This window comes from Labrus mixtus, chromosome 2 (assembly GCF_963584025.1).
Source record: "Labrus mixtus chromosome 2, fLabMix1.1, whole genome shotgun sequence".
NCBI lineage: Eukaryota > Metazoa > Chordata > Actinopteri > Labriformes > Labridae > Labrus > Labrus mixtus.
In genome coordinates, this window is record NC_083613.1 from 31,539,713 (window position 1) to 31,553,341 (window position 13,629).

Genomic DNA, 13,629 nt, shown 5'->3' on the forward strand with positions numbered 1-13,629 from the left:
AAGGGAGGTGCAGAGGGTCTGCTGTAATCTTGTTGGCTGAGAGTGTTAAGGCCAAATAACTTAGAAGCAGTAGATCTATCTTTCCATGAATATTGAAGTCATTACAGTCATTTCAACCAGTGAGCTCGTCACGCACAGTTCAAGCAGTAAGACAACACGGGGTGAATTAGCCTGGTTTCATTTCTCTACACACTGCAGTTCCCCAAACAGCCACTAGAGGGCAGTGAAGCTACAATCACAGAGAATACAGTTACTGGCTGATGAGTGAATGAATGAACAAAACAACGTGGTCCATGTCCAAAACCCTTAAAAAAACAAAAAAACAAACAAAAAAAATTGTTTAGTCAAGGCAAGACAAGGTTTACTAGTTAAACCTTTAGTTAAAGTACAGTAACAATACATGACATTAAACGCATCATGGCAAAGGGTGGCTAAAGAAATCATAAAAAGAAGACATTCAATAGTCATTTAAACAAACCTTTAAAAATCAAAGAGAAGAAGAAATAAAAACAGGAAAAACTCAAGTTAAACTATGATTTACATAGTTATATTGTATCAAGACAATTCATTTAAATAATATAATGAAAGGCAGATTTTATTTTTTTTTATTTGTCAATTTTATTTCATTCAAAAAAACAATAAAGTTAAAAAAAACAAACAAACATAAAATCTCAAATTTTGAATGAAAAGAAGCAGAAAATAGATTAATCTTATAATATCTGCCCCTCTTTTACTAAACATTAATTAAAACAAAACAGAACACTTAATTCAAAAACAATTTAAATTAAATTAAACTGGCTGCAGGCGAACACAGCCACTGGCAGCCCCCTTGTGAGCCCTCCTTACCAATTCATTATGCACAAAGTATATCACAATAAATGTTTATTACAGCATCACGAAAAAAATAAAAAACAGTATCTCACTGACATATTTCCACATATTTATTCAACAAACTGGCTTTAATTTTTCTTTTAAATATCATGTTTGATGTAAACATGTGAGTCCTTCTGGCAGTTTGCTTGAGATCTATGAAGAACAGAAACTTGATCGCTGCTTCTCCTGACTCTGGGGACAGACAGCAGACCTGTCACAGATGACCTGAGTGGTCTGGATGCTTCGTACTGCATCAGAGGGTCCATAATGAAATATTCAGCACTTTACACACCAACAAGAGTATTAAGAAATCTTTTTTTCTGAGTGTCAGGAAGCCAATGTTGACACCTTAGACCTAGAGTAATGTGATCCACTTTCTTGGTCTTAGTGAGGAATCAAGAAGCAGGGCTCTCATTCAGCTGCCGTTGTGTTAACTGATTTTTTAATGCTGACCTGTAAAGACGATATTACAGTTATTAGGTTGACTGGAGATAAATGCATGGACATGTCTTTTCCTGGTCCTGATGACATCCTCTCAGTCTTCTGTCTGCTCCACTGTTCAGAAAATTTATGCTCAAACAGGCCGTTTGGAGATTTTCCCTTCATGACATCACAAAGGGCAGTAGCCCCTCCCCCAGGTGGGTGACACTCCCACAGCTAGGTGTCCTCTGAGTCTGCCTTCTCACCGTAAACAATCAGGCAAGGTGCAAGAAAACCCAAGCAACCCAAGCCCTTCCAGAGAGGGGGCGTGGTCAGACACAGCTCATTTACATATTTAAAGGTACAGACACAGAAACAGCCTGTTCTGAGCAGGGCTGAAATAGAGGGGTTTATAGGCATGATCAAATACAGGATCAGAGTGGATTTAGAACAAGAAACTTCACACACATGTTTTGGCCGACCTCTGAGACTTATTTAAACTGGATGAAAAGGATAATATGTGACCTTTAAAATGTAGATTTAACAGTGACATCATCTATAATACATGTTACATGACAAAAACAAATATTGGTCTAAATGTGTTAAAACGACATTGAAAATAGGTCAAACTGAGTTTAAAGCGTTATTAAGCAAAATGTGGAGAAATATTATTATGTGGGCTCACCCATAATCAGTGCGCCATGGTAGTATATATTTTCTTCATGCAGATATGTACTTAGACTATAGTGACCTCTTTACTTCTAGCTGTCAATCACTCAGGAATATAAAACACTAAAATTATTGTGATTTTACATATTTATTAGATTAAGCAATTAGCTCAGAGTTAGAGGGGGAAAATATGGCATTAAAGCTCATGTGAAAGCATTTTCATTCCCACAAATGGATGTAATTCCAGTGTGTCCTAAATCAGCAAATGCACGAAAATAGCACAAACTCTCAAAAACGACAGAGATAATCTGATTACTGTCCCCTCCTCCCCCTTCCCCCCCCCCCTCACCTCCCCCGCCCTGGGCCATGAACTGCGTGTCTCTGTCTTCATCATCTAAATCTGGATTCAAATAAAACCCTGTTGCCTTTAATAAAGATCAAATGCTGCTCAGGTGTCGTGTCAGTGTTCCTCACCGACAGTCCAACTTCAGCCGTGCCCATCTGGTCCCGTTCCTGAAAAAAAGGTTTATCCACAGGATGGTGTCCCATATTATTGAGAATGTGTTTATATATGTGTGGCGTGAGTGTGTGTGTGTGTGTGTGTGTGTGTGTGTGAGTGTGTGTGTGTGTGAGGGAGAGAATTGTGGGTGGGAAGGGTATTAAATTTAGAGAGCACTACAGTACGCTGCAGTGTTGTTTTGCTGGGCAGTACTTCTGTTAAAAATTGAAGGTAATAGTTTGATATATCAGGAAAGCATTTATTTAATTGCTTTCATTCTAAATGTTTCATGAGACGATTGATACCACAGTCATGGCTGCGCAGATATTTTTAAGCAGCTAGCAACCCAGCAAAACAAGCTTAGCTTAATTGAGCATAAGGACATGAAATGAGGGCAAACAGCTAGCTTAGCTATGTCTGAAGGTTTTATAGTGGTGATACATAACACAGCATAAATGGATAACTCATTATTGGACATGCTGAGGATCATTTTATTACCTTTAACTATATCCCGGTAGATTTTTTTCCCATATAGACTGAGATCCACCAGCTATGTGTAAGTTCACACGTAGCCTTGGTCATACATAATTTCAAATTTACGACAGAGTTTTACATTTACTGCTGAAATCTTAAACCTAGCTCGTAGTAGCTGTAAAGCATAGAGTGTAAATATTAATGGATGAAGCCGAGCGTGAGTGACGTCACCTGTGTCTTACTGCAGGAGTCTTCGGAGTCCCATCGATGGCAGACTCCATGCTGGAAATCCTGTCTCACCCTAACTTTTAGTCATCCTAACGACAGGCTGAGAGCTGGAGCTGAGGCAGGTTTCAAGCCTCCTGAGAAACCATAACATCGCACCCACCTGTCAATCATGTCAGCTACGCACCTGGACAACACATATTGTTCAGCAAAACATGAGGACATTGACAAATCAGACCATTATCATTTTAGCACCAGGCTGTAAACATGTTTGTTTATGCTGTAAAAAAAGGCTTTTTTGAATGTGTGGTGTGTATGTGACTTCTGGGGTTCCTGGAGCCAGCCTCAAGCGGACCCTGGACAACCTGCACGATTTCTCACATTCGCATCGGCTTCGTTTTTCAACACCAGAGGATGTCGCTTGGCGTAAAGGCCTCTGTAAGATATGGTTGTCATTGTGTATCGTTGTGAAGGTGGGATGACTTGAAGGATGAGTTAAGTGCTGAGGGTTTTACCCGTTGGTTGGTGTCAGCAGTACATTCTCTGTGAGAGATAAAATATATTAGAAACGCATGTGAGTTTGTTTTTACCCCTGCTTTTTATAATTTACCTGCCAAATAATATAGGCTCAAGTTCAATTATCTTATATCGTAGAGAACGTCATCACTCGATGCCACCGTTATTTTACTCTAGCAGTAGATTATGGTAAATGGTAAATGGACTTGAGCTTGTTTAGCCATTTTCTGGTCTTCCTGCTACTCAAAGGTGCGTTTACACCGCAGGTCACACCTACACATTCACACCCTGATGGTAGAGGCTGCTGTGTTAAGTGTGTATCAGAAGTAACTAATCCCTTTCATACACATTCACACGCTGCCGATGAAGCAGCGGGAGCAGCTTGGGGTTAAGTGTCTCGCCCAAGGACACATCGGACATGTTGCTGCAGGAGCTGGGGATCGAACCACCGACCTTCAGGTTGAGAGACGACCACTGAGCCTCAGGGTGGAGGCTTTTCACTTATTGATAATGTGTTGCAATATTTTCTTCACATTTTTATTGCTGCTTGTGGATTAATGTCAGTTAAAAGAAGTTATTTCCAGCCATTTGTCTGTTCAGAGAAAATGAAGTATAAGGATTTACTCTGTGTTTTATGTCTGTAACTTTTTAAACACGCTGCTTGCCTGTCTTGGCCAGGACACTCTTGTAAATGGGATTTGTAATCTTGGTCATGTTTTCCTGTTTAATCAAATGTGGTATGAGCAGGTGCAAAATCTGATTTATAATGACTTGACCCAGTTTATGAAAACCATCATGAACCCTAAACAGGAATCTGTTATATCTTTACTGTTTATCATGAAATTAAACTGATCAACGATCTTCATCAACTTATTGATTATTTGTTTGCACAACCCTTCAGTTTCAGTATAGTTGGGCGGAGATAAGACTTGATTAAGAGTTATATCAACTGAATACAAGTGGTGACCTGGCATGTTTCCTCTTCTCTTATGCAAACATCCCCCGGCTCTGTGCGTCTGTGGCAGCAGTGAGTGAACCAGCTGGTGGTGCATGTGGTCTGTAAATCTGCTGTCCGCTCAGAGCTGCAGCACAGATCAGTGTGAATGGAGCAGCACGCACGCTCCACACTATGAGTGACTCTTCGCCTCCTTGTTTGTGGTTCAAATGGATCGCCTTTTTTGTCCGTGTAGTTCGAATATGGCGGGGCACAGGACAGTGAAATGATTAACACGACCGGCTTGGCACTCCTAGGAGCCGGCAGACCGGAGAAGTTACCGGCGGACCGAGCTTTGACGGGCTGCCTCTTGGCGCTGCTCATCATTTGGACGCTTTTGGGCAACTTCACGGTTTGCGCAGCTGTTTACCGCTACCGACACCTGCGCGCAAAAGTTACCAACATCTTCATCGTGTCTCTGGCTCTGTCGGACCTCCTGGTTGGCGTGCTGGTGATGCCGTGGAAAGCTGTGGCTGAAGTTGCCGGTTTCTGGCCGTTTGGAGAATTCTGTAAGACCTGGCTGGCCTGCGACATCATGTGCTCCACGGCCTCCATCCTCAACCTGTGCGTCATTAGCGTGGACCGGTACTGGGCCATCTCTAGTCCGTTCCGCTATGAGAGGAATATGAACAAGAAGGTGGCCTCTGTAATGATCGGGGTGACCTGGACAGTCTCCGTGGTCATATCCTTCGTTCCTGTGCAGCTCAACTGGCATCGGGCGGAGCTCGGTGATGCGCTTCACGGTAAGTCTCCTGACGGGAGCTGTGACTCAAGTCTGAGTCGTACGTACGCCATCTCCTCCTCACTCATCAGCTTCTACATCCCCGTGGCCATAATGATTGTCACATACACGCGTATTTATCAGATAGCCCAGATGCAGATCCGGATGATTTCCTCCCTGGAGCGAGCGGCGGAGCGCGCGCAGAGTCGCCGCTCGGAGGTACTTGAACAATTCCCTCACATGTGCATGGAAATAGACGCCAACTCGTATCAGTCTCATATCCGTCTTCATGCAGATTCTCAGCGCTCTAGTCAGTCACACCGGGAGCTCAGAGTGTCCATCAGGAAAGAGACGAAAGTCCTCAAAACTTTGAGCATCATCATGGGTGTTTTCGTCTGCTGCTGGTTGCCCTTTTTTGTTCTGAACTGCGCGCTGCCATTCTGTCCCGGACCAGAGACCCCGGGGGCGCAGAGAGGCCCTTACTGTGTCAGTGAAAAAACCTTCGACGTCTTTGTGTGGATCGGTTGGAGCAATTCGTCCCTTAACCCGATCATCTATGCGTTGAACGCGGACTTCAGAGACGCCTTCCTGCGCCTGTTGCGTTGCCGCGGACGAGGCTGTTGCGCAGCGATGAGCGCAGCGGTGGAGACGGCGATGGCAAGCAACGAGGCCGGGCAGCTGAAGCACGAGAGCCCGCTGACCGCGAAGGTGAGCGTCTCCTGTGCAATGCAAGCCAGAGGGAGTGATGACAGCGGGAACACTATGGTGACTGTGCTTTATCACAGAGGGACCAACTCGGAGCAGGTGACTGACACTGAGGAGAGTAAAGACAAAGACAGATTGACGCAGATACCGATATGAGTGACTATTTATTTCAAGCCCGTGTGTGTGTGGGGTCAGGTGCATTAGGCCTACAAACATGCAAAAGAAAAGCTCATTCAAACAGGCATCTGCAGAAATAGAAGCACTGGAGCAAGGTGGATTCACCTCTCATTTCAAACATGTGAACAAACGAAAGGCTACATTAAGAGAAAGCAAAGTGATACCCATAATCCATTTTACCAGGCATATGAAAAAAACATAAAGCCTTTTTTTTCCTTTTCAGAACATCAGTGGTGGTAAGACAGATCACTAGACTATTTATTTATTTTAACTTGTAAAATTGTGAAGCTGTAATAATTACTGTACTTTGTTCTCAGGGATATTAACCCCAGATGGACTACAATTTTTTGGGGGAACTTGCAAAATGTAATGTGATATCTACCTCTTCATTTCATAATAGGATCATTAATAGCTTAAAAAAGTCAAATGAAATAAGAAAGAAACCGAAAGAGCAATATTTTCTGTTTCATTTAGTCAAGCTATGTTAAGAAACAGTTGTAAAAAAAAACTCCCCTGTAGGATTGTTAAGTTTGAATCAGTTCGAATAAGTAGTCATCTCTTTGCCCCATCAGCTACCACCTCATGACTATGGACTCTTGGGGGGCTTCCAGCCGGCTGATTCAGACATAAATATTGATGTTAAGTCTTTCTTCTTTTGTTGCCAAGCTGCTTATGCTGCAAGAATGGAGTTGGGATGGCACATTTTTGCAGAAATCTGTTAATAAAAAAAGCTAAATGTGTGTCAGACGACAGTCAGTGGTCTATTTTGTCGCCTGTTTTTAAATCCCTACACACACTTTTCCCTGCCTACAACCAAGGCCAGCAGTAACAGAATAAAAAAAAAAAACACTCATACAAGGGGAGATCAAAGTGCTTCCACGACCAAAATGTCTTTGCACGTGCTTATGCATTTATAGAAGTTAGATTAGATCTGATGTTGTATGTATTATGAATCAAATCTTTAAACGTAAACTAGAGATATTACAAGGATTTTCACATAATTTAACAGCATATAAATCAAATATATCATAGATTGAGAAGGGGAGGATGTGCAGTTTTGCCATTAGGCTTCCTTCTATTCCCTTCCACGGAGGGACCTATTGAAGGTCAGGAGTGCTGTGGATCTCTATAAATGGGATTATGTAACCGACTCACATTAGCACCCGTCAGCTGTGCTTCATGGTGGATGCACTGTGCACTCTGTTTCCCCTCATCGTTCTCCCGAAAGAAACAAACATGAATAATTTGTGTAGGATGTTCCTGCGAAAGATGCCCCCGAACAGTGAGAACACAGAGGCTTTTAAAGGGACAACCCTTAAAAACACACAAGCTGTGATTCTTTTCTGTGCAGTGAGGTCGATGCAGGGAAAGAGGGGTGATGATACACACACTCCTACGCACTCACTTATGGTGCTCTTTGTTGAACTTGCACATATCTTAACATCTGTTCATTCTTGTTTAATGAGACTTTCATGTTTGAGTTAAAGAAAGTGTGTGCCGTGTATTTAATCCTGAGGGGCAATTCAAAGGCTAACAGAGCAGAAGCATGAAAAACAAAAACAGGAACAGCAAAGACAATAAAGGTAGACTAAATTTATTAAATATGCGAGTCAATGAAAATGAGTTATAGGCTCAAGTAGCCATAAGCCGTAATGGTATTAACAAGTATTTTGTTGGGGTTATAAAAATGTTTAAAGAAAAGTCCTTTCGGGTAAAGTGGTCATCTGGCTTAGCGTAAGGTCAGAAGATTGCTTTTATGTAAATTGGAGCTAAAGCCAGTGGTTGCTTGCTTACAGCTATGCACACAGGAGTGGGTAATAGCTAAATAATTCTATGCTTACAGTCAACGTTGTGTCTAGGGTGGGGCGTTCTGTAGGGGAAAATAATCCTTTCCTGGATTTTACACTCCCATGCTAGCTATTAACATTTAAAAACAATAAATCTAGCTGTGGCTTCGTACTCAAATAAATGCTTACACGACACTTTATAAAGAGTGTTCACATTATAAAAAAATAAAAGTTATTGGTAAAATAGTGTCAGATTTTGACAAATAATGGCAACTGGGGAATTGGAATCATTACTACTGTTACATTCACACAAAAAGATACTGAAAAAAAATCCTCTTATGGGACTATTCTGGTTTTGTAGAGGGTTGAAAGTAACCAAAATTTACTAACCAGCACTTGTTAACCTCAGTGATTACATCATTTTTCTTGTTTTCACTTTTACAAAAATTGCATTTACAACAGGCAGACGAAACTATGCATTTACAACATTTCCGGTATCGCCGCCATTAAAAACAAATCTGCAGAAGGAGGAACGCTACAAGCCAGTATGATCAACTGCTGCTCAATATTTATCAGCTCCAACTCAAATATAGTACTCTCCGTTTCAGTCGCCATGCTGACCTGTACACAAACAATCAGAGAATGTGACAGAACCAAAGTCCGGCGATATGACAAGCACAAAAATCAGACTCCCAACTAGTGTTTGTATAATCCAGGTTTATCACTAAGCTCATTGTTAATGCTAAACTAAGCTAACTGGCCACACGCTCAGGCTACATATTAACCATGAAAATATAATGTTGATGTAGATATTCTGTTTAACCTCCCTGAAAAAAAAAAATAGTCACACTTAGCAAACATTTCAAACTGTTTCTTTAAAGTATGCAATTAACATTGGTTTTATCCCCATTAGGCACCAGTGATAACATGTATGTATGTGTGTTTTTTCTGATTAAACAGGAGTGAGAAAAACATAGAGAGGGTACCGTATACCGTGTAATGGATTCCCGAGGGGAAGCATGTGCAGCCATGCAGTGTTCACTGTGTAATGGGCTTGTAACCTACATAGGACACCCATCAGCTGCAGGCATCTCCAACTGTATGTAAGAATAGTCACCATGCCAAAGAGGATAAATAAAACAGAGGTCATATGAATGATTTAAAATGTACCTCACAGTCACAGTGGTTGCATGTAGGTTACTGAGTGGGAAAAAAATCACATCCTGCCTGACTGATGTGTGGTTCAGAGAGACGTGTGTGCCGTCCTCTGAGGAATGACAAAGTGATTATTTCTATTAATATTGACTCACTGACCTTGTTTTAGTCTTCCTGTTTCTAATTCTCACGTCAGCCGAAAGGAGCGCACTGCATCGTCGTGTGTCTCTGGATGATCGTGTTCAACTTGGAAAACTTTTAATGAGCCACACCTGCCCACTTTGTATGTGAGAGTTAAAAGAGCCTGCATGCCATAGGGCGGGACTGAAACAGAGAAATGAGAAACAAGTTTATGAAAGAAATACTAATAGATCAGGGTGCTTTTGGTCCCAGAACCTTTTGCAGAAAAGGTATGACAGCATACAAAATTCCCCTGAGAAGTGCAGTTTGTGTTTCATTATGGAAAGCCATTTAAGCATTTATCATATATCCATGATATCAAAAGAAAGTTTTTAATGCTGTTAATATTGGTTTTGCTGGGAGATGTTGAGTAATGACTTATATCTTTAATCAAACACTGGTTATATCAAGACTTTTAAACAACTAAATGGCGGTGTTTTTTCGGTAAGTGTATCTACCAGCTTTTATTGACCATTTTAGCTTTTTAGTGTATGAGATGACGCAATTACAGCTTGTTACCGCTCTTCTGAGGGTCAGTTAACTGCTAGTGGTTCGACCAAATACTGAACCAAATCTTTGAAGTCATAACTATCTTGCACCCTCTTCGATTAATCTCTGCTGTTCTGTCTTTATTTACTCAAATTAGACTGAATTAAATATTTACAGTAGGAGGTATCAAAGTCACAAAGTCAGACATGTTCCCAGTGCGTGTTGACGTTTGTCGGGGTTGCTCCTTGTCACCGGTTCTGTTTGTGATTTTCATGGACAGGATCTCAAGGAGCAGCTGGGGGGGGGGGGGGGGGGGGGGGGGGAGGGGTCAGTTTGGGGGGGGCCTCAAATTCTCATCTCTGCTTTTTGCAGATGATGTGGTTTTGTTGGCCTCTTCATGCTGGGACCTCCAGCAGGCACTGGGGCGGTTTGCAGCCGAGTGTGAAGCGGCTGGGATGAGGGTTAGCAATTCCAAGTCCGAGGCCATGGTTCTCTGCCGGAAGGAGGTGGTTAGGGCATCTGGTTAGGAGGTCTCCTGGATGCCTCCCTTTGGAAGTTTTCTGGCACGTCCAACTGGGAGGAGACCCGGGGCAGACCCAGAGTTCGCTGGAGGGATCATATATCCCATCTAGCCTGGGAACGCCTCGGAATCCCCCATGAGGATCGGAAACACGTTGTTGGGGAGAGGGAAGTTTTGGTTGATCTACTGCGCCTGCTGCCACCGCTGCCTGACCTCGGATGAGTGGAAGCAAATGGCTAGATGGGTAGACAGTAAGAGGTGTGGATGTCAGTAAAGTGAGTGGTGTGTGATGTGCATGAGTGGCGTAAGTGTGTGTGTTGTTGCAAGGTTGTAGGTTGTGAAATGCTAACATAGCAAAAACAAAGGTAACTTAGACTATTATTCTCAAACCAAAATGCAGTATACCTGTGGAGAAGGTCAGAGCAGAGTGTGTGTGTGCGTGCTTCAACCCACCGGTCCCAGGTGTGCTGTGTAACTCTAATTAATGAGCTGCATTGAGACCACAAGTTATAGACGCACCCCCAAGACAATAATAATCCTTTATTTTTTACTTTGTCTCCACCTTATTCTTTTGAAAAATTAATTAATTATATACCAAATATTTTATTAATTCATCCTTCCAACATATTATCCCATCCGCTCTTTTGTAAAGCGTCTCGAGATAACACTGGTTATGAATTGGAGCTATACAAATAATGACTGATTGATCACAATGACAATGCAATGAAAACATTACCTGATGACACTACTGGGGCATCACAGACTACTAAATTTAATAATTAATTTTTAAATACTGTAAGAGGGTCAAAGAGGAACCATCATTTATAAACTGTTTAAATTACAAACAAAGGTTCGCCTGCTGTCTTTATACTGAATATATGTATCACTCACATTGAACCTTTTCCTTGGAGAAAGGCTCATCTGGTGTCTGTGCCGTTACTCACCTTGTATGACAGCGACCTGGTGGCATTAAAAAAATATATATACTTTTTTAAAATGTATTATCTAACATGCATTTGTAGGTCATAAAGACACATCAGTATTAATTTCAGTCTGTTTCATAACCAGTTAAAAAAGAAAATAGAATAATGTGCATTGGCCGTCAAAGATATTGAATGACGGATTTGCTTTGACCTCACATGTACTGTGTTTTTTTTTCTCTGATCCAGTTTGGGAAGTCTTTCCGTCCAAAAGTCTTTATAATCCTCTTCAGTCTCTGAGGGTAGATCAGATCAGGTCACACACAGTTTCCTGCTTTAATCCCGGTCCACTCCTGAGGGGCTGCTCTATGCATTACATTACACAGTTAGTCAGATTGAGTCCTAGTTTACAATCATGACTGTCAGCACTAGACTCTTGCACAAGTTATCCAATCCTTAATATGTGCCTGATGTTGCAGAACACTCAGGAAAAGTTTATGAAGTGCTTACAGCGTGGATTTTTTGTTTGGATTTAAGTCAATGATGTCGATGTTTCTGCAGAACAAAAAACTAATATGGTCACATAATATTAGCAAAGCTATGGAGGTATTATTATTGCAGTAATAGCTCAAATATAACAATATTTCAAGCCGCGATATTTACAGCCTTGTGACGTTTCACCTTCAATCTGAATGTCGCAGAGGCATAATGGAGGTTGAAGTGGTCCCCCCTCTGTACCATCTTCAGAGGTAGTAACAAAGGCATTACAGAGGTGAGATGGTATCAGAAAAGCCAGCGTAGGAGCGCAGCTATGTGTGTATGCATGTCTGACTGTGTGTGTATGTGGAGCTCCCGCTGTGCTGTGCTTCTGCAACACTGAAGCGTGTGAACTCATAGACTGGACACCAATATTATTCCATTGCGGAATCAATATAGATGTACAAAGATAGGAAAAAGGCTGTTTGTATTTAAGTTGATACACAATTGATTACACCTGATGTAAATACCTAGCTAATGGTAATTATGGCTTGGAAGTGGCTGGATGCTAAAGTTTGTCATTCAACAGTGGGGACAGTAAGATGTAGAAACCTAGCTTATGGTATGTTAGCTAGGAAGTGGTTGAATGCTAACATAAGTTGTTACCTAGCAGAAGTTAAGGGGTTATCTAATACATTTTAGATTGATTACATTGGTGCTGGGCGAACCTGAGGAAGCTACAGGTGAAATGCGTTGTTCGCTTACAATAAAATACGGTCAAGCTATTTTCGATTTTTTATTTATTTTCTGTTTAACATGTTGGTATAATGACTGTCAGATTCTCTTCATTTTTACAACTTACAAATTGGAACACAAAAGTACAAAATTACAACCATATTTAAGCTTCATACTCTGAGCAATATCTAACAGGAAAATGGCCCGTGAGAGGGTTTCTGCAGAGCTCAGGATCTGCACTCCACAAAGTAAAAAAAAATCAAACTCTTTTGAAAATGGGGAAACATCAAACAATGAAAGATAACCTTCAGATGTTCTTCTCCTTTATCTTCAGTGAATACATATATAAATATTGTGTGAAGGACACTGAAAACCATGATTATTATTCAAAAGACTATTAAGGAGACATGAGTATCTCCAGCAGATGGCACGTTCGGTTAGTCCAACTGTGTAAGTGCACAGCTGGCTGCCTGTTCTCATTCCTGCTGCTGCGTGAAGCACCTGAATTATTAGTGCGAGGCTTCAGGAAGCCTTCAGACCGCCTCTCAGTGCGTCCATCTATAACCTCTATAAATAGATCAGACAGAGACACGCGGAGAGCAGTCATCGTTTTTTTCTTACTGGTCACAATATAAAACATTCAAGAGGGCCTAATACAAACGACCAAATACAGGTGACACAGTAGCTTTAGAACTATACGCAGTTCACTAGACGAGACACACGTACATTACTGAGACAGTGTGCAAGAATGACTCAAAATCACTTGATACCAATAGTACCCAGGTACATAGGGAAAAATAGCGGCTCCTAATCACATACAAGATCCAACTGATACATTTCACGACACTCCCTTAAAATCACTAACTTCACAAGCTCACACAACAAATAATTCATAAATAACACTACAAATGAATAAACACAGCAAAAGGGATCTAGGCTTTCAGAGCTACTACCCACCATATAATGTTACCATGAATTCAAGGATTGCCCTTCGTCCATAAACAATCTATTGCAAACGGCCCTTCAAAAATATTGAATTAATTTAAAACTTATTCTAAAAATAAACAAAAGTAAATATTTAAGTGGGGAAGAA

The 13,629-nt window shown here is 41.3% G+C and overlaps 1 protein-coding gene across 1 annotated transcript; it reads left to right on the forward strand.

Annotated features, from left to right (window-relative positions):
• Window positions 1–4,583: 4,583 nt before the first annotated feature.
• On the forward strand, window positions 4,584–6,871 carry LOC132992403 (D(1) dopamine receptor-like). Its single transcript, XM_061061668.1, has one exon. The coding sequence runs from the start codon at window positions 4,897–4,899 to the stop codon at window positions 6,250–6,252; it is 1,356 nt and encodes a 451-aa protein (XP_060917651.1). The 5' UTR covers window positions 4,584–4,896; the 3' UTR covers window positions 6,253–6,871.
• Window positions 6,872–13,629: the final 6,758 nt, after the last annotated feature.